Below are 21,099 nucleotides of genomic sequence, written 5' to 3' on the forward strand. Positions count from 1 at the left end.
TTCACCTCCCACCGCTCATGAGCCCCCACCGTCACCGCCATGTCCCACGGTGTGGTCTGACAGGCGCAGAGCCATCGCGGGTGAACAGACAGTCCAACCTCTCAGGCATGGTCATCATTGCTAGCTAGTGTGCTCTCAGACCCCGATTCGCGGGGACCCCACTTTGAGAGGGCTTCAAAAAGGTCATGGGAACAGTCCATTGTTTTCCTAATCCATTTCTTCATGAACCTTTTGACGCTCTCGCAAACAATAGAACGAAACATCACCTGGTCTTCCACCACCTTTCTGGTGTCGGTGGGCCCGACCCACTGTGGGAGTCACTGTGTGTCTCGAATGTCTTTAGACACGGGAGGCTCACCTTCCAACACTGGGTCAGAGAATGCTGTGTGAGGTTCTTGAGGTTGCATTGACTGACTCTTGGAAGTCGATGGTCTTAGTCCAGGAGCTGTGTTGAAACTCATCCCCCATGGGTGATCTTCCTAGTATCCAAAATACCAGTGGCATAACTTCCAGCATTGGGGTAGCACACATGTTACCGCCGTCATGGGATGACAGCACAGGTCACGGTGGCTCTCACCTTCTGCCCAACCACCAGCAGAAACAAGAGCTGAGTGAGAAGGCTGGACCCCTAGGCCAGTCACACAGCTCCCTGACAAGAGGCTGTGGGGAAAGGCACCTGCCCTTGGTGGCGGGGAGGTGGGATTTTTCCTATAATAACTTGATTGTGATTATCTCCTACATATTATACAATTCACTTATGGAAAGACTACGATTCCATAGCTTTTGATTTGTGCTATCACAGATTTGGATAACCATGACTAGATTTTACATTCGTCAGAGCTCATCAAACCGCATTCTCAGAATGTGTGCATCTGATTGCATTGTAAACTATTCCGAAAGCAACGACAACAATAAGCAAACCATTTTTGTGGATGAACAAAATGTGGTCTTTCACACAATGGACGGTGACTCAGTCACAGAGAGAAATTAAGTTCTGATGCGCGCTATGACATGCATGGACCGTGGTGTTGTCTGGTCCCATCCGGTTGGTTCTGTCCCACAGTGACCCTGCGCCCAACAGAATCACACGCTGCCCAGTCCTGAGCCGTCTTCCCATTGGTTCTTAGGCGTGAGCATAATGGGAACATTATGCGGAGTGACCTAAGTCAATCACGAAAGGGCAAGTCTTGTGTGATTATACCATAGAAACCAAAGATGATCGGGGCTACTGGACATGGGAAGGGGGCTACTGTTGCGGAGGGGCCATTGAGTTTCTGTTAATGATGAAGAAGTAATTTGAAAAAAAAATAGACAGTGGCCATGCAGCACGGTGAGCATAATCAACCTCGCTGAATTATACACTGAAAAACTACCGAATAAGCAAAGGTTTTGCGCTCTATATTAGATATACAGGGGTAAGCCATGAAGTATTGCTGGGGGGAAAATCCATAGAAACCTTTATTAAACCCAAATATCAAAATATGAAGTCACTGGTCCTTGCTCTATCCTCCATGCAAGTATAACACTTCTGATGGTGAAGTTTCCGTTTCTCTAAACTGGCCCTCAGAGAATTCTGGACTCTCCAATTTACATCACATCGAATGGCAATTTTGAGCCCTTGAGGGACTCAAATCATGCTCCTTTGAAATAGTCTTTGAATTTGGGCAAGATCAAGGCTGTAGGGTAATGGGGTAAGGTGTCCCAAAGAAACTCTCACAGGACAGCTTTTGCTGCCCTCGAAGACTGAGCGTTGTCATGGGGGGGGAGGGATCTTTAATTTTCCAGGCCTTTTTCTCACCAATACAGTTTTTTATTTTTCTTAAAATTTCTTCTTAATCAATCCCCATAGTTGTCCTGCATCCTTTGAGAAAATCAAGATGACCCCTTGGAACTTCCCTAAGAAAGTCACCATACGTTCTGCGCTGACCTCGGCGTCTGGATTTAACTGGCCCAGCAGGTCCCCTTGGAAACCACTCTTGATGGAGAGTTTTTTGAACACTCATGAAATGGGGGTGGGGGGAAAGGACCAAACCCCTTGCTGTTTGAGTTAATTCAGGCACATAGTGACCCTGTATAGGGTTTCTGAGGCTATAACTTTTTAGCATATATTTTTAATTAAATATTTTTATTGGGGGCTATTACAGCTCTTATCACAATCCATAAATACATCCATTGTGTCAAGGATATTTTCTACATATGTTGCCATCTTTCTACTTGATGTCATCTCCTCATTTTTCCCTCCCTCACCCATCTTCCCTCCCTCATGAACCTGTGATAAATTATAAATTATTATTTTCATATCTTACATCATCCACTGTCTCCCTTCACCCACTTTTCTGTGGCTCATCCCCCTGGGAGGGAGTTATATGTTGATCCTTGTGATTGATTCCCCCTTTCTTCCCCCACCTTCCCCTTATCCTCCTGGTATCACTATTCCCATTGGTGGCCCTGAGGTGTTTGCCTGTCCTGGATTCCCTGTGTTGAGGGGTGTTATCTGTAGCAGTGTACATGTTCTGGTCTAGTCAGATTTGTAAGATAGAATTGAGGTCATGATAGTGGGGAAAGCATTAAAGAATTAGAGGAAAGATGTGTGTTTCCTTGGTGCTATCCTGAGCCCTGAATGGCGCCTCTCTTCCTTGTGACCCTTCTGGAAGGGGGATGTCCAATTGTCTACAGATGGGCTTTGGGTCTCCACTCTGTGCCACCTCACCCCCCATTCACATTGGTATGGTTTTTGTTCTGGGTCTTTGATGCCTGATACCTGATCCCATGGACATTCATGATCACACAGGCTGGTGCTTCTTCCATGTGGGCTTTGTTGATTCTCAGCGAGATGGCTGCTTGTTTATCTTCAAACTTTTAAGGCCCCAGATGATGGGGAGCTGCTATCAGGGGCTCAAGTGAGAAGAGAAGGCCTTGAAAATGATGACGGTGGCATGTGTGCAAATGTGCTTGACACACAGGAATGTATGGATTGTGATAAGAGATGTAAGAACCCCCAATAAAAGTAAGAAAAAAAGACCCCAGAGACTCTATCTTTTGATAACCGGACACCATCAGCTTTCTTCATAACATTTGCTTATGCACCCATTTTTTCTTCAGGGATCGTGTTGGGAAGGTGAGTATCACAGAATGCCGGATTATTAGAACAAAATATTCTTGCGTTGAGGGAGTACTTGAGTTGAGGCCCAATGTCCATCTGCTACATTAATACTTAACATATAAATATAGGTTCATGTATCTATTTCCCTATCATTATATATAAATATATTTACGTATAATGTAAATGTCTAAAAATGTCCTTCGCCTCCTAGTTTTTTCCTCTATTTCTTTCTGCTTTCCTCTTGTCCCACTATCATGTTCGGCCTTCATTTGGGTTTCAGTAATTCCTCACTGTTTTATTGCCCTTGATTAAGCCCCACTAGGCATCCTACACCCTTCTCTCCATTGATTTTAGTTCACTTGTCTCTGGGTTGGTTGACCACCACCCCCCCTTCCTTTTTCCCGCCTCCCCTTCTCCCGTGTCCCCTGAACTGTCGGTCACATTGTTTCCTTCTCTGAATTGTTTATCCCGCCTATCTTAGACATGTAGAGACATTAATAAGTGCAAAAACAAGGCAAAACCAAACAAAACAACAAAGGAGGCGCGTGTAAGACCTGGAACCTTAGAAGCAAGAGTTAATCATTGTGTCAGTCCGGGTGGACCAGAGAAACAAATCCAGGGAGACTCACATGTATAAGAAAGAGCTTTATATACAAGAACAATTGAATAGTGAGAAAACATCCCAGCCCAGGCCAGATCAAGTCCATAAGTCCAATATTAGCCCATATATCCAATACCAATCTATAAAGTCCTCATGCAACACATGCAGTGATGCCGAATGCAGGAAGATCACAGGCCAGTGGGTGGAAAGTCTTGTGGGTCCAGTGGCGGTGGAAGCATCTCAGTGCTGGCCTGGGTCTCCACGTGGCTCCTGGCTGCATCAGCATAGCTCCATCAGGTTCATCGTCAGTGATGTCTCACAGGGGGCGAATATGTGTCCTGCCTCCAGCAAGCTAATTATCTCCTTAGCATCTTCAAATGAGGTCATCAAGCTGCGACCTGATTGACAAGCCAAACCACACCCCTCCACAAGTTGACACCAAATTATGTAACTACCACAATCATATATTTTATCAGGATACAAATTAGCTAACTAAATATTAAATCCCTCTGTGCTGGGCCCCTATTGCCTCAGAACAAAGACACGTGACCTGCTCCCCATTTCCCCAAGAGCTTCTCCTACTCTGTTGCCCTGAAGCAAACCCTTCCTGGGACACACTTCCTACCACCTCACCTTCTTAGAGTCTCCATTTCAATCTCACCTGGTTACTAGTGACCAATGGATTCCTGGCCATAGTGGCTCCTGTAGGCAGAGTAGAACCACAGCCCCATCAGTTCCCGAGGCTGTCACCAGCCCAGCTTCAGACCAGAAAATCCTTTCTCCCATGAATCCGTGGAGGGGTGCAATCTGCCGAACTCTCACGCACAGCAATACTCGGTCTCTCTGTTGGGGTGCTGGCCTTCCCTAACAACAGAATGAAAGAAACTCAGATGGTGCTGTGGACTAGGCATTGGGCTGCTAACCACAAGGTCGGCAGTTCAAAGCCACCGGCACCTCTAATGGAGAGTGATGAGGCTGACGGCTCTCGTAAGGATTTACAGGCTAGGAAACCCTGTGTGGGGCTGCTATGAGTCAGCCAGGAGCTCTAGTGGCACAGGGGATTATAAGTTGGGCTGCTATCTCCAAAGTTAGCCATGTGAAACTACCAGGCGCTCTGAGGAAGAAAGAGGGGGCTCTCTACTCTGATAAAGGGCTACAGTCTCAGAAACCCACAGGGGCAGTTCTATCCTGGTCTGTCGGTCACTATGAATTGAAAATAACTTCATGAGAGTGAGTCTGGTTTCTTTGGTCTGGGGATGAATCTATGGCACTGGTTTGGGGTTTGGGGAGAGTCAAGTGGGGCCTCCTTGAGGCGAGGCAGCATCCTTAAGTTACATTGCCTTCTCAAAGCAGAACAGAGGTCCCTAAGATTCTTCCCAGCGGGTTCTTCCTGCAGTGGGGGCAGAATAAAGAGCAGCCAGCAACACCAGTACTTACTGTGTGCTCCATAGTCCTTATAAGACCCCTCGGAGGCCAAGGGGCCCTTTCTCCACTGGCCTCTGGCACACTTAGTGCTTTGTTTTCTCTGTATGTCCATCAGGAGTGATGATAGTCCCTACCTCACCAAGGTTGGCTGAGGATGCAACAGGCTAGTCTATGTAAAGTACAGCGCTCCTAGTTTTTAGGCGCTGTCCAGTGCTGAAACCGTTCAAGGCACAGCGACCCCTTTGGACGGCAAAGAACCACCTAGCAGCACAGGGTTTTCTGGGATGTAATCGCTTTCTGTTTCTTTGGGGTTTTTTTTAGGATGTCATCTTTACAGGAGCAGGTTGCCAGTACTTTTCTCCCACAGGGCAGCACATAGGGAGCATGTCATCAGTGTTGCTGTTAGGCACCACCGAGTCCGGTCCGACCCACAGGGACCTTCCGTATAACTAACGGAGTGAGACTTCCTGCTCCTTAGCCATCCCCACTGTGCCCACCCATCTCATCAAGGGTCTTTCTCTCTGTCGCTGCCCCTCTGCTTTACCAAGCATAAGGTCCTTCTTCAGGGACTGGTCTCTACAACATGTCCAAAGGACATGACACCATGTCTCACCATCCTGGCCTTAAAAAGCCTTCTGGCTGTACTTCTTCCAAGACAAATTTGTTGGTTCTTTTGGTGGCCCATGATACTTTCAATATTCTTCTCCCGTATCATAGCTCAACTGCATTGATTTTTCTCCCTTCTCAATGCCCAGCTTTCACAGGCATGTGAGCTCACCTAAAATACCATGGCTTGGGTTAGGCATACCCTGGTCCTCAAAATAACTCCTCACTTCTCAGTATGAGTAATTGCTAAAATTAATCCACTTTACCAGTTGCCATTGTGTCCATTGTGACTCATAGTGACCTGATGTCCACCGGAGTAGAATTGTGCTCCATACTCCATACAGTTTCCAGCAACTGACTTATCAGAAGTAGATCACCAGGCCTTTCTTCCGAGGGGCCTCTGGGTGAATTTAAACTGCCAGCCTTTGGGGTTGCAATCCATCACATGAACTGTTTGCATCACCCAGAGGCTTCCAGCTCATATGGACTCCGAAAAGTTGTTCTCTTTCCTCTGAGGAAATGGCATCCATCCCATTACTCATGTATGTAACACATACATGTCACATACATGTGTGTAACAAAGAACAGTGCAATCCTGGCCCAGGGCAGCAGGGCAATGATCCATTTCATCTCCCAGGGGCTCGTTGGGGAACTTTGGAAGCGTTTCTGACCCTAGACATGGGCTAGCAGATGGGCGAGAGGCTTGAGGAGGGACCGGTCAGAGTACAGGCAGTCTGGGGGACCAATTCCCAGAAGCACAAGTCTAGGCTTCTGTCCATTCTGCCCGATAAGAGGACATGCAAGTTAAGAAGACAGTCAATTCATATAACCCTGTAGGGCCAGCTTGACCTGCCCCAGTGGGCTTCTGGGGCTATAATCTTTACTGAACCAGAAACCTTCATCTTGCTACCAAAGAGTGGCTGGTTTCGAACTGATGACCTTGTGGTTCACAGCCCAATGTGTTCCCCACAATGTCACCAGGGCTCCTAATGTGGCTCTCAGGACCCTCGAACTCTGGCCACATGCTGATTGTGAGGAGCTCAGGATGTCCTCCCTCCAGAGAAGCAGGCGGGCTGTTGGGGGAAGCTGTCCTGGACAGGAGGACCCTACTCTGGCTCCCTGAGAAGCCCCAAGTACTGGCCTGAAGTTGTGTACATTAAGAGCCCTGGGACCAAAATCGTTAAATACTTGGTTGATAAACAAAAGGGTGTCGTAGGATCAAGCCCATCACTCCTGGTAGGAACAGTAGGAACGATCTATTGGTCTGCCCCAGTGCAAATGTATATTTGTATATGTGTGTGGGGTGGGGGGAATGGCCAGGGAGGGGTCTCATCCAAGCAGGCTTTTTGCCAGACCCCCTCTGCCCTTCTGGCCTGTGTTCCAGTGGGAGAGAAGCAGACACCTGTTCCACCTGCCTTGGCTCTGCCTGGGCAGTGCCCGGGACTCTGCGGCTTTGTAAAATGGATCCTCTAAATTGGCGGTCTTCCACTTTCTGAAGACTGTCTTTGGATATAATACAAACAGGTTTTCAGAAGGACACTAATCAATTGGGCCAGTCCCCTGCAGTGGGGACTGTGAACTCACTCACTCACTCACTCACTCACTCACTCACTCACTCACTCACTCACTCACTCACTCACTCACTCTCTCCTGCATCAGCAGCCCTAGCTGAGAGACCTGCTGATTCCTGGAGAGAGCAATCTCAGCCTGCATCCCCAGAGCTCACATTTGTGCAGCCTGACCGTTACTGTACCTAGGAGCCAGGTTGCACAGGGAATGTAGCTCTAAAAGGGGCCAGGGGAAGCAAGGGCGGGAGGGTCAGGCACGATAAAGATCAGCGGAAACGTGCGAGGAGTTCATCCCTTGCTTCTCCTGAACTAAGAGATAAAATGCTTTTCTGATCCACTTGCGGTCAGGAAGAGTCGGTGGTTCCAGGGTCCGGCGAGCGTGTTTCGTTCCGAGCCTGTCCCACAGAGGGCGCCGTTTGCCCGACTTTGGATGGAAAAGGAGGCGCAGTTGGCCGAGGCGCGAGGCGTTCCAGCAACATCCCTAGCCAGAGGGCGAGCGGGCGGCTGCGCTCACACGCCGTGCCTGGCTCCCACGCGCTGCCACTAATCGGGAGGGTGTTCTAAGCAGCATTCCTGAAATTGGGACGATGGTACTGGCACCAAGAAGGCCTTTGACAAGGGAGCGCTTTGTCAAAACGTGCGCAAATACCAGTGCCCCTCTCGCGCCCCTGGGAGATGGAGAGAGCAGGATAAATTGAGGCTCCAAAGGGGAGTTGCTCAGCGGATGCAGGGCGTGGCCATCGCAGCCCCCTGTCCTGCCAGCCAAAGTCCAGTCCCCAGAGTTGCCTTAAGCCAAGAGCCCACCTTCTCAGCCAGACCCTCTTTGATGACATTTGGCGCACCCTCCTTGTTCCATGGAGAAAAGAGTAGCTTTTTCGTCGTCTCAGTTTCAAGGCAGCTTCCGAGTGTCAGAACACTGGCCAAGTCCTCGCGCGCCGGCTCAGCATAGCAGAGCGCCCACAGCACGCGCTCGCCCGAGCAACCCCCCCCCCACACACACACACATGCAGGGGCCTCTCAAGGCGGGTCCGGGGCCAAGTGGCAGGAGAGTGCAGACCAAGCCACAATCCTCAGATCACAACCAGCCCGCGCTGTTTTGCGGTTGGGGAAAATAAAAGGTCTTGGGGACAGGAGCGGGTGTCCGGCACGTGCTGGATGACCCTGGTCCTATTTCTATCTCTTTGGTTGCCAGATTCCAAATTTGAAATTCGTCCTTGAGACCAGTGGTTCTCGAGGCTGCGCTTAGCTCCGACTTTGGACCGTGTTAGCGGTTTTTTGTCAACGGCAAACCCTACGGAAACTCCAGGAAATATCACGACCACCCTTGTTTATGGAAGCTTCCTTGGCGATGCTTCCAGGTGCCCAGCGTAAGCCTGGGAGTCACTACTGTAGGCTCCCTGAAAGAAACTGCGCCCTCCCCATGGAGTCTTGGTAGTGGAGGGTGCGACGCCCCCCTCCCCCGCCCCTCCGCAACCAGAACTTAAACTGTGTGTACCAGCTTCTTAGCTGGGGGGTCAAAGCGATCTCAGCTGCCAATGCCTTGCATTAAACGAGGTCTCCATGGAACAACAACAACGAAAAGCTCAAATGAACAGGTCTGCATCTGGGCGGAAGTGGGGCGATAGCCACTTTGCTATATGCCTCTTGGGATGGGATCCCCAAACCACTGTTGATGCTTAAATTGAGTGTTGTATGCCCTGCTCCACAAAATTCTCTAGGGAGGTTTTAAAGCCTATGGACTCTGTACTCGAGCGACCTTCTGGCCGGCTCTTCTGAGAGGCCCCACTGGCCCCACTGAGACTGGACCCCCCCTTGGGCTCTCTGAGGGCGCCTGGGCCATAGCCACGGCGGAGGACAGTTCGCCACTGTGACTGGCCGCTCGCCTTTCTCCTATCTCTAGTGTTGGGCAGCTCCGAACGCAGGCCAGGGGGTCTTCCAGGGGCGAAGGTCCTGCCTTGGAGGCCCGGGCTCGGAATTCGTTCCCATGCCTCTGGCAACTGGCGGTCAGAGGTCCGGAGTGCCTTTCGAACGCCTATGTCGTCAGTGCCGGGCCGCGGCTGCCCGCCGCGGCTCCTCCGAGTGACTCGCGGGCTGTGGCCGGCCTCGCGCGCACACGCGGGTGCGCGAAGATGCACACCCATTCGTGCTCCTGCCGGCAGGCTCACGCTTCGGTTTTCCAGGGCCGAAGGCCAAGGCCTCGCAGGTTCCTGAGCCCCAAGAGGCAGTGCCAGAACTTCCATCCAACTCCCTTCCCATCGCTAGTAGCTGAGGGACCCAAACCTCTCTGTAGTGGTGCCCACTTCCTAGTAGGCTTTGGGGAGCGTGTTGAGGCCCCCCGGACCCCAAAGGTTAGGGAAGGGCCGAGGTGGCCGCGGGCCGCAAGTCGCGCCCTGCCGCCTGGGCCCCCCCCCCCCCGCACGGTGACACTCTCCAACAGCGGAGGAGGGGGCTCTGGCCAGGCCCCGAGGGGCGGAGGAGAGGCAGCTGCAAGCGCGGGTAACCCCGAGGTGACCCGGGCGGGCCCGGCCCGCCCCGCCCCCTCCCGCGGGCCTGGAGGCGCGAAGCCGGTCCCGGAGCTGCAGGGGGGAGAGAGCTGCGCTGGCTCTGGGCGCCGCGGCTGTCAGTGCGCTCCGGCCAGGGGCGCCGGCGGCTCCGCGTCCCTCGCTCGCCTCCTGCGCTCGCCGGAGCGCTCCGAGTGCCTCTTTAGCGGGAGCCAATATCCTTTTGTGCTAATAGGCTTGTCCTCATTTGCTGCCTAATTGGACTATATAAAGCCAATAACAGGCGGGCTCTTATAGCCCGAAGCCAAAGCGCCAAAATCCGAGGGAAGGCGAAGAGGGGGCGGTGGCGGAGGCGGCTGCGGGGCCCGGGCTCGGCTGCGCCTTCGCCAGCCTAATCCCATTTGCCATTGTACGCGCCCAATCGCCGTATACTCCCCGCATTTAACTTGGATGACATTTTGATTTCATCATTAGCATCCGGCGCCGGATTGACGCAGCCCCGAGCCGGGTACTGCTCCTGCCGCCTCCTCCCCCGGAGCTGCAGCCGCCTCGCCGCCCAGCTTCCTCGGAGCCGCGGTCCGGCCTCTCCCCACCCGCCGCCCCCTCCCCCATGCTCTCCCGCCCCGGCCCGGGCCTCACCCCGCCCTCCCTGCGCTCGCTTCCCGCCCCGGGCGGCCCCCGACTTTGCGCCCGGTAGCAGAGTTCCGTGGATGGTCTGATTTCCGGCCTCCAGCCTGCTCGCCCGGCCGCCCGTCTGTCCCGCTCCCTCCCTGCCGGGGACCCGGAGGAGAGGGGACCATGCCGGAACCCGGGCCGGACGCCCCCAGCGCCGCCAGCGCGCAACCCCCGCCGCCGCCTCCCCAGCCGCCCGCGCCCAAGGAGTCCCCGTTTTCCATTAAGAACTTGCTCAACGGAGACCATCACCGGCCGCCCCCCAAGCCACAGCCGCCCCCACGGACGCTGTTCGCTCCGGCCTCGGCCGCCGCTGCCGCCGCCGCCGCCGCGGCCAAGGGGGCCCTGGAGGGCGCCGCGGGCTTCGCGCTCTCGCAGGTGGGCGACCTGGCTTTCCCTCGCTTTGAGATCCCGGCGCAGAGGTTTGCCTTGCCCGCGCACTACCTGGAGCGCTCCCCGGCCTGGTGGTACCCCTACACCCTGACCCCCGCCGGCGGCCTCCTCCCGCGACCCGAAGGTATCAACCGCTCTTTGAACTTTCGTTGTCTCTTCGCTTCCCTCCCGCCCCCCCTCCCGCATTGCCGCCCCCGCAGCCCGGGGTCCCTGCACCCTCACATCCACTGTTGGGCCCTGCTTGAGCCTCCAGTCCACGCGTCCCGGCGCGCCGCCCTGGCACCCAATCCCACTTGGGGAGAAAAGAGGCGAAGTTGGGAGTCCCGGGCGCGGCGCGCTGCCCTGGACAAATCGCTTCGGGCGTGAGTGGGTTGAGGACTGACCGGTTGCCGAGGCGAGGATGCGGCCTTGGAAGCCGGGGGCACCGGGGGCCTCCCCTGCCTGGGGGCGAATCTTTCCCTGGATCCCTGGAGGAGGAGCTGAGGGCACGCAAGGGCTGTCCTTAGCCCGGCCTCTCGCGCTTCTCGGGAGCAGGAGGGTCCCAGGTCCCAAGACCCCGGGGCCCCAGCCTCGCCGCGCCGGAAGGAGGCCGGCGAGGGCGAGGAGGCCTCGGGGCTTGGGGCTGGAGGCCAGCATGAGGGTGTGGGCTGCGGCCCCGGGGCGCAGGGCCTCTCTGAAGTTCACGTCCGTGTGCGTGTGCGCGAGTCTGTCTGTCTGTCTCTCTCTGCAGCTTCAGAGAAAATCCTCCTGCGAGACTCCTCCCCTGCCTCGGGCACTGACCGCGACTCTCCTGAGCCGCTGCTCAAGGCCGACCCGGACCACAAGGAGCTGGATTCCAAGAGCCCGGACGAGATCATTCTGGAGGAGAGCGACTCGGAGGAAGGCAAGAAGGAGGGCGAGGCGGCGCCGGGCGCAGCCGGGGCAAGCCTGGGCGCGGCGGCGGCGGCGCCGGGCGCGGAGGACTGGAAGAAGGGCGCCGAGAGCCCGGAGAAGAAGCCGGCGTGCCGCAAGAAGAAGACGCGCACGGTCTTCTCGCGCAGCCAGGTGTTCCAGCTGGAGTCCACCTTCGACATGAAGCGCTACCTGAGCAGCTCGGAGCGCGCCGGCCTGGCCGCGTCGCTGCACCTCACCGAGACGCAGGTCAAGATCTGGTTCCAGAACCGCCGCAACAAGTGGAAGCGGCAGCTGGCAGCCGAGCTGGAGGCGGCCAACCTGAGCCACGCGGCGGCACAGCGCATCGTGCGGGTGCCCATCCTCTACCACGAGAACTCGGCGGCCGAGGGCGCGGCGGCCGCGGCGGCCGCGGGCGCCCCTGTGCCAGTCAGCCAGCCGCTGCTCACCTTCCCTCACCCAGTCTACTACTCGCACCCCGTGGTCTCGTCTGTGCCGCTCCTGCGGCCCGTCTGAGCTCCCAGGGGGCAGGCGAAGACTGGGCCGGGCGGCCGGCGGGGTCGAGGGCACCCGAGTCCCTCCAGCGGCCTTTTGGAACCCCGGGCTTCGGGCGCATGGGCCCGGCCCTCTTCCCCCAATCGGTAGCGTTTTGTAAGTATTTGCAACGCATTTTCGTGCAATTCACCCTTACTGGATTTGAGGCGCTTCCCCTCTTATTTTTGGTTTTGCTTTATATTAAGAGAAAGGAGGACGAAAACGAAATTTCTGGGGCAAATATTTCCGCTGAAAGCTTTTATAACATTTCCAGTCCTTCCTCCACTTCCGTCCTCACTCTCAACACCACCCCCGCCCCCAAATTGCACTGCGCTGTGGCTTTTGGGTTTTATTTTTATAGAAGAAGACATGCACAGACGAATCCCTCTTGTTCCTGTATTTCTATACAAGTATTTCCAGAAGTCCCGGGAGTCAGAGAGTTCATAGCATAGTACTTGGATGTCTGGGTGGGCCGCCTGCAATCAAGGATCCTCTTCCCAATATTTAGAATCTGAATAGGCCTCTAGGAGAATCCTTTCTCCAGCTTTTTTGCTCACTGGGAGAGGGCAGTCACCTGCTAGGCCTCTTCCAAAAACCAGAGAATTCGGTGTTAAAACAACTCCACGTCTTGCCTGGGTTTGAGTGGTCCTATTTGTCTGCGGTATTTTATTTGGGGACTTCTACTTCTGGATCAATTACCATTCATGTTACTGTTGCTATTTGTGCCCGGTTTTGAGAGAGTAATTTTGATATTTAAAAGGAAAGAGTGGCGGGGGGGTGGGGGGGGGTGGGGGAAACCAAACCCACTTATCTTTTAACTTCTCCCCCTACCTCCTCCTCCCCTCACCGTAATGTTGTACTTCGGACCTGTGCAATATTGTACAAATTTTCCCGCGAGCCCTGCTTCTTCCTTTGCTAAGAGGGGCAGATGTTTTCACTGTATATTCCTGGTCGTTGGGGTAAGGAGAGAAAACGAAGGAGGGGAAGGGAGGAACTAAAGATAGGTATGGATGCTCAGAGGAGGAAGTTAGCATACTGGAGCGCTTTAAGTGAAGGACAATCAACTTAGGAGAATTTTAACTTATTTGATAATGTACAGCTTGCTTGTAAAGTTCACCCTCCCTTCCTTAGCCTGGGTCCCAGTCTGGTTGCTTTCTGTCGGCTACACCTGTTTATCCCCTTTGCTTTCCCTTCATTCCCTACCCCACCCCCTACCTACCCGACTTCTGCCCAGGGTCAGTCCCTTTTTATGGGGGGAAAAAAGGGGAAAAAAACACCACAAAATGTTGTTACACTGAATGTTGTCGTGAAAATGAATTCATTAAAAAAGAAACGAAACGAAATGTGAGGCTTCCTGTGTTCCGGTGTCTCACATAGGACCACTTTTTTCCCCCTCGCAGCGCAGAGTCCTGGGAACTCGGCTCCAACCGCTCCTGTAATCCAGGAGGCGAAGGGGACAGAGGCTGCTTTGTTCCAGATCAGGGGCTCTTTCGTATCCCCCCAGCTTGAAATGCTCTGCGAACAGGGAGCCCTGCGGGCAGACTGGGTGGAGACCTAAGGTCATCTAGATTTCAAACGGAGTGAAGGGCAGCGATGCCACGGGCTGGTGATTCTGAGCACAGGCTTGCAATGTTCCTGGTCTTCGCCGGGACTTCCAAAGCCCAGCGCTCCTGCCAGGGGCTTCTGTAGGCACTGGCCAGCGGGCTGAACACTGGAGGGGCTGCGATGGCCTCTGGCGTGGGGACAGAAGGGTGTAGTCCGACTATAAGAGCTTGGCTCCCACGAGACCAACCAGCCCTGGCGACGCAGGCGCTGGAAACGGGGAGCTTCCCAGGCCTTGAGCAAAGGTAGCTCTGGATTCGGCTGGCATAGGAGAGCGGTCCTGAAGTGACACGTGTCAGGGAACAGAGCACGTTGTCCCCGCCTGGCCAAGCCCTTCTCTCCCCTGTGGCACCCAACGCTGCGAGAGCCCTACCTGGGGGCCTCCGTCCCAGTCCCGCAGCACGCTCCTAGCGGAAGCTGGTGCCTGAGCGCCCCTCGCCACCTCGCGCAGCTGCCCGTTTTGAAGTTGGGGGTTCAGGCAGGGCACCCTGGAAACTGGGACCCAGACGCGAGCTAGAGAGCTCGGCACGCAGCGGGGAGGAGCCAGGAGCGCACAGGCAGGGCGCGTCCACCACCAGGGAGTGACTGCCCGCCAGCGCACCTGGCCTTGGCCCAGCGCGTGGCCGGTTCCTCGAACTCAATCGACACAATTGATTCTACTCTGGCTGAAGCGTCGAGTATCGTTTCTGTTGATGGAAAACCGCCCTCAAATAAACCAGCACGCGTATTTATGGCAAAATTTTAGCCTGGCCTCCAGTGAAGATAGATCGCCCTTTATTTCCCTCTGGTTTGGAATAAAAACGCGGGCATGTGTCGTAAATGAAAAATAAACAGAAATTCGGGGTCAAAATATGTTGTGCTTGTGTTACCTGCAAACAGAGTGATGCCTTTTACTGTTGGTAATACTAACTGGGGGACAGGCCAATAACAGCTCATTAAAACTAATGTTGCAAAAGCAAACACATTCTTGGTTTGTTATAGCCAGAACTTGATGCTATCAAGCGCCAAGGAAAGACTTCTTTATTTGTGTTTGGATTCTGGAAAACGGTTCTTGACCCACCCCGTCTTTACAAAGTCAAGAAATAACTGGTTCTCTACAAGAAGCCATATCCTTTGTCCAGCACCCCAGCTCCCTTGCCCTCTCTTGGTGAACCCCTCGACCTGGGGCTTCATGGCCCTTTACGGAGGGGGGGCAGGCAGTGGCCCTTTGGAGACCCAGGATGGGTGCCTGCCTGCTTGTGGATCAGGAAGCTCACCAAAGGTGGCAGCCTCAGCTGCCCTCCATGCTAGTGGGGGTCCGAAAACTTTTCCTCTCCTAGTGACAGAGGTAACCCAGGCTCCAAGCCACTCTGCACACAGCATCCAGTATAAGAGTGGTCTTTTGGTGGCATAGTGGTTATGAGTTGGACTGTGAGTCACAAGGTCGGCTGTTCAAAACCACCTTCCTCTCCTGGGGGAAGGGGAGGGCAAAGACAGGCCTTTCTATTTGCATAAACAGTCACAGAAATTCCCCTGGGCAGTTCAACCCTGTCCTTATAGGTTCTACAAGTTAGTGTTGACTTGATGGCATTGAGTGATTTTGGAGGCCTTAGAAGCAGGAGAGGTCAAGGGAGTGAGGGAGTGCTTAGGGGTTGTCATATCTCAGAGAGCTAGCTTGGGCCATCTTTGCCCACCCAGGATGCTTGCCTGAAGTTTCCAGAATTACTCAGCTGAAGGGGGGCAATTTGGGGAACAGGGGTGCTTTCTCCAACTTCTTCCCCAACCCCACCCCTCTCCATCAGTCATCCCACCTCCCCTCTTCTGAACCACTGCAATAGCACTCCTGAGTTACCCTCTCATCCCCTTAAGGTGGTGGAACCCAACATTCTCCTGACTCATTCCAACTTCTCATCCTTCCCCACCTGCATCCTAATGAAGCCTTAAGTCACTGCAAACAGCATTCATTGTCTTCCCTTGAGACCTTTTCTATATTACCCTGTCCCCCAAGCAAACACAGGACTGACAGGGGTGGGATCCCCTCCAGTAGTATGCATGTATGTGCAATTGCAGGGACACAGCAGCTGAAGCACCCATGGGAGTGTTGAGGTCACAGCCTGGCCAAGCCCTATTCACTTGCATGGTGTTGGAGGTGGCTCTGGGCAGCTGTGGGAGGCATCCTTGGGAAAGGGTTGGTCAGGGAGCTGGGGGAGGAGGCCCCCTCTGTGTTCCAGCGGAAACACCCTTCACAGGGACCACTCCCTCTCATCTTCCAGTAACTCGGGACACATGAACGGAGCCCATCATAGACCACTTCAGACCACCACAGTGGACAGTCCAGACCCCACTCGGAGCCACGGTTCCCACGGTATGCTCATGCTGCAGCTCTGAGCACCTCTGGGAGACAGTGGAACCAGCTCCCGAGCTGTTTCTGTTGGCAACACAGATGTATTTCTTTTATTTGGTAGTAAATAGAGGGGGTATGTGTACAGCAAACAGCAAGACAGATATAAACTACCCTGGCCACTGGGCACTATAGGCCACGGGAGATGCTGCAAGCGACTCCGGAGAAGGCCTGTTTCTCTGGGAGAAGGAGGCCGAAAGGTTGGTGGGACTCACTTGCTCTTCCTTGCCAGCACTTGCTGGACAGACTCCCAAGGGGCCTGAGTCTTGGGGAGTGGGGTGGGGTGAAGTGTCTGGGGCAGGAGGGCTCTGTCGCCAGAGGCCTGGAAGGGGCTCTGCTAGGCTTGGCCTGCTGGGCCTTTCAGTGCCCACCTAACTCTCAAGCTGCCACTCCTCCAAGCGGGCACCTGAGCTCCTCTTGAGATCCGCGGGGGGTTGGAAGGCAGCCATCCTGGGTGCACCAGCCTGCTTCGGTGACTTTTCTTGACCTCACCTGTCCAGGCAGCCCAGGCCCAGGCCCTAGTGACCCTGAGAGGGAGCTCTCAGCCTTAGCTGAGGGAGCTTGGTTGAGGTTTGAGAGCCTGGGCACAGAAATCCTTTTGGTGGACACCATTCAGCCTTGCCGCCCCAGGGGGTGCAGCCAGCGCCCGCACAAGTACGTGGCCTCTTAGGGGCGCTCTGCATGCTGCTCCTCCTGGCTTCCAGCCCACTAGCTGCTCCGGACCCTGCCCCGCCCGCCAGATTTAGCGGGGGGGGGGGGGGGGGGGGGGGGGCGGGGCGCGGACAACCATCAGTGCATCTGGGTGTGCAGGATCAACGGATGGTGTTGACCTTTTGACCTGCAAACAGTTGGGGAGACAGCAGGAGAGAGACCAAGCTGCAGAAACTGTGCCAGATCCCTGGGATACTACTTGGGGTGCACTTGCACCGCCGCGCTACTTTTCCGGAAGTGCCAGGGGATGCCGGGGGAGAGGGGAGCGAGGAGCTGCCTCCACCTGGAGGTCAAGCCCGGAGTCGCCATGGAGCCACTGCACAAGTCCTCCCTGTGACCCGTCGGTTGGAATTCTTCCCCACCCTTCCGCCTCCGGGACCCGTAGTGGAACCGCGTTCATGCGTCTGCGGCCTGTGCGGTTTGGGAGCCAGCAAGCACGCGGCAGCTCGCCGGAGAATTTCTGGCCGGTGGACACCGATGGTATTGGTGCAGGTCGCTTCCTTGGCTGAGGTCCCAGACGGATACGTCTCTCCGTCGAAAGCGACCCAAGTCTGGGTCACCGGGCCCCAGAGGGCTCCCTTGGGTTGCGGTGGATTGATAGGAACAAGAGCTGCGGCGGCAGGAAGCGCGCAAGCGAGCTGTAGAGCGCAGAGTGGAATGCGGCGCGCCGGTCACTGGGCCCGCGGAGTAACGAGGTGGAAGTCACCTGGAGAGTCTCACGGAGAGCTACTGTCTTAAAGAAATAGAAAGAATCCCCTTCTTCCTTGGGAGCTCCTCCGCTGCCCTCGCCCCCCTTGGTGATGGAGTGCAGGCATCAGATTTTCATCAAAGTTCTATTAAGTGAAACATAGGTTGCAGGGCACCCTTTGATTGAAACAGTTTAAATTTTAATTGTGTTTTTAATTTGACATATAGTTGCAGAAAGGAATGACACTGCGTCGCCAAGGGGCGGTCGATTTTCTTAATTTCTCCCAGAGGAATTGATGAGTCTATCAGGCCACTAGATTGGAAACCCATTAAAGCTCTCTGGTTAGGCTGTTAATTGGAACTTGATGGATTGGGGGTGGGGGGTGTCGGGTGGTGTCGGGACTCGGCTATGCTGATCCAATCTTCATGACTTTCTGTTTTCCAATAAATTACACAATTCATTTTCCAGCTGCAGATTACATAAATTGCACACCTCTGGGGCTTTCTTTTTCAAATAGGGAGCTCTTTCCCCCCAAAAGCCTATTGCGAGATGTCATTTGCACCAAAGAACGAACAGCAGAGGCCCTTGAATGAAAATCGAAACATAATCAACGTTTATACTTAGAAAATTTATTGAGATCATTTTCTCTGGTATTTCCTTATTTTAAAGTTTGGACGCGCCATATATCATAATCCACTGGCGTATAGGGGTGGGGGAGACTGTGTTTAATATTTATCGAAGCTTGATTCCAAGATCAAACTTGTTTATGACTTCATCTGTCATTTCGGAGGGAGCCTTCTTCCACTATTACCCCGCGCGGCCAGCCTATTTCCCAACTGCCGCAGAGCAGAGAGGATCAATTTTTATTAGGCTTCTTGGCCAGTTTGCTCTGGGCCGCTTTCCTATCGAGCAGCGGGCATCAGCTTGCGGCCTAGACTTTAAGTATCCTTCTGGTCTTGGAAAGTTTATCATTCCTTGGGCCCTGGTGATGCCTCATTCCTGGGGGGGGGGTGGCTATCCCAAAGATGATGCAGGGGGCCACCCTCCTGGGAAAAAGAGCAGTAACTAGGAGAGCAGGAGGAGCTAGCCTAGAGACTGGGGTGAGGGAGCGAGGGGTGGGAGGGTGCTGAATGGAAGGGTTGCTATGCTTGGGGACTAGGAGACCAGGAGGCCAGGTGTGTGTGACTGGGGGGTTGGAGGGGTGGGGGCTAGGAGCGTGACTCTGGAGCTGAAGGTTCTGGGAAGTGTTTTACAGTAGCTAGAGTCTGGGCCTTCGTTTGTTTTTTTTTTTCCCCTGTAGCCAGGGGGAGGTGGTGGGGTGGTGATCCCTAGATGCCCAAAAAGCAACAGTGGGGATGTTTCAGGCTCTGCCATCAGGTGCCTGGGAAGCAGGAGACCCTCAGCCTAGGTGAGTGCCCACCAGTGGCCAGCCTGACTCGGTGGCCAGCCTTCTCCCTACTTCCCTTCACCTATCCAGGAGAGAGGGGTGGGGTGGAGGCGACCTCAAGGGCTGGGCAGTGGCCACTTGCTCCTCTTGATCTGAACTAATGGTCTGGTCCTGCCATCGAGGATGCAGCTGGCAGGCAGAGGAGGAAGCTGCTCCTCCCTCAGACTTTCCAGACTAGGTCTAGAAGGGATGAAAGGCCAGAAGTGAGGTGTTGAGGAGACTCTGCTTTAGGGTACTCAGGCTGGGTGGGTTCCACAGACAGACCCCCGCTTGGCCACCACCTTGGACTGTCTCCACCCTGGCAGAGGGCCCCCCACTCCCCCAGTAAACCCCCCATGCTATTCAAACACCTGTCTCTGCAGATCTGAAACAGCTGTGTGCTTCTGGCTTCCTGGGCCACTGCACCATTGCCTGCGGGTGGGTCCCTCAACCCCAGCCCAAGGGCATGGGGGCCAGTCTGGGGCAAGGCCCTCTTTCTCTGAGCCTCACTTTACTCGCCTGTACATTGGGGAGAAAGTTCTGCTTCACAGGCAGTTTAAGTGGAGAAAGGATGTTTCCAGCACGCTCCCTGGACCAAGTAGTCACCGGTTCGGTTTAGCAGAACGGACTCTGGTCATAGGCTGGCTCTATGTCATGCGGGAACACCTAGGCCCAGCCCCCCTACCCAGCCACCCCCACCCCCACCGCCCAGTCCCAATGGGAGGCAGCCAGGCATTGCTTTTCTGGAGACTTCTCACCCCGCAACAACGTGGCCGCTCGTGGGACCTGGCGGTGACGGAGGCCCGGCCGCTCGGAGGAGGCCGCCCAAATTGTATTTCAGCACCGGGTCCTTCCGGGTTAATGAGCTGACACCATGATTAAAGCTGACCATTTGTAATGTGTCTCGACCCCGCCGCCGAGCCCTGAAGAGGTTAATGCAGTGACGGAGGCCGGCACCTGCCCCTCGCCCGCCGCTCCCTCGGCCTGGCCCCCGCCTCGCGCCCACCCAGCCCCGGCTGCGCCGCGGACTCCTAATCAATTAGCCCATTAACGAGCCCGAGAAGGAGTTAAGTAGGGCGAGGCTCACTGCGGGCGGGGCGGGGCCGTGGTGTCGCCGTCGCGAACTCGCGGCGGCTAATGATATTATAGGCGCTTCACTCAGGAACTTGAGCTCGGGCCCGCCGGGAAGTGCAGCGTCAGGGTGCCTGACATTCCTGGGCACTGGTTCGCGCCCGGCTCGCGACTCCAGGCCGCATTTGGGGGTCAGCGCTCACGGAATCTCCTTGCCCAGTGATCCTGAGGCCACAGACCCAGACGTGGGGGTACGTGGGCGCCTGGCCTCCCTGGAGAACTGTGGCCCCGAACCGCTCTGCTGGGGGCTGGACTGATTCGAGGTCCAGTAACAGCTTAACTGGGAACCCACGTGGGAGAGGCAGGGCTCAGGGGGGCGTGAAGGCAAGGACCCGAAAGCACGCACGGGGTGGGGGCGGGTGTTGGGAGCCTACCTGGGACCCAGCCCTGAGTCTCTGCGAGGGAGTTGCTGATTACATCCTCAGGGAGGACCTAAGCTCAGGAAAAGTTCAGCAACTTACTTGTCCAGCCTGAATGGAAAGGAACCATGCCCAATTCTGAATCCTTGTTTCCGCCCCTGCCTCTCTGTTCCTTCCACATGCAGGCAGCAAAGCACCTTTGTTTATGCAACAGTTCCGAAACTATCAATGTTTACCACAACCCTCCCCAACTCAGGGAAACTCAGAGGGCTGGTGGGCCACGGCCTAGTCAGCCAAGCCCTAAGGACCCCCTACTGACTGCCCCCTCTAAGCCTTCTAGCAACTGTGATCCTCAAAGCTGGAGAAGGGACCATGCTAAGGCCCCTTTATATCTGACAGGTCTGAGAAGCTGAGGCCAGGCAGGCTTGTTCTAGTTCAGGCAGCGTGTGCACAAGTGCCGGTACTGGGACTCGAACCCAAGTCTTCACACTCCACATCTGGGGCCTGC

At 55.0% G+C, this 21,099-nt stretch overlaps 1 protein-coding gene across 1 annotated transcript; it reads left to right on the top strand.

Moving 5' to 3' along the window:
- Positions 1-10,559: 10,559 nt before the first annotated feature.
- On the top strand, positions 10,560-13,066 carry HMX3 (H6 family homeobox 3). The gene is made up of 2 exons (XM_075534352.1): positions 10,560-10,993; positions 11,600-13,066. The coding sequence occupies exons 1-2, from the start codon at positions 10,603-10,605 to the stop codon at positions 12,274-12,276; spliced, it is 1,068 nt and encodes a 355-aa protein (XP_075390467.1). The 5' UTR covers positions 10,560-10,602; the 3' UTR covers positions 12,277-13,066.
- Positions 13,067-21,099: the final 8,033 nt, after the last annotated feature.

The sequence above is a fragment of the Tenrec ecaudatus genome, chromosome 16 (genome assembly GCF_050624435.1).
Source record: "Tenrec ecaudatus isolate mTenEca1 chromosome 16, mTenEca1.hap1, whole genome shotgun sequence".
NCBI lineage: Eukaryota > Metazoa > Chordata > Mammalia > Afrosoricida > Tenrecidae > Tenrec > Tenrec ecaudatus.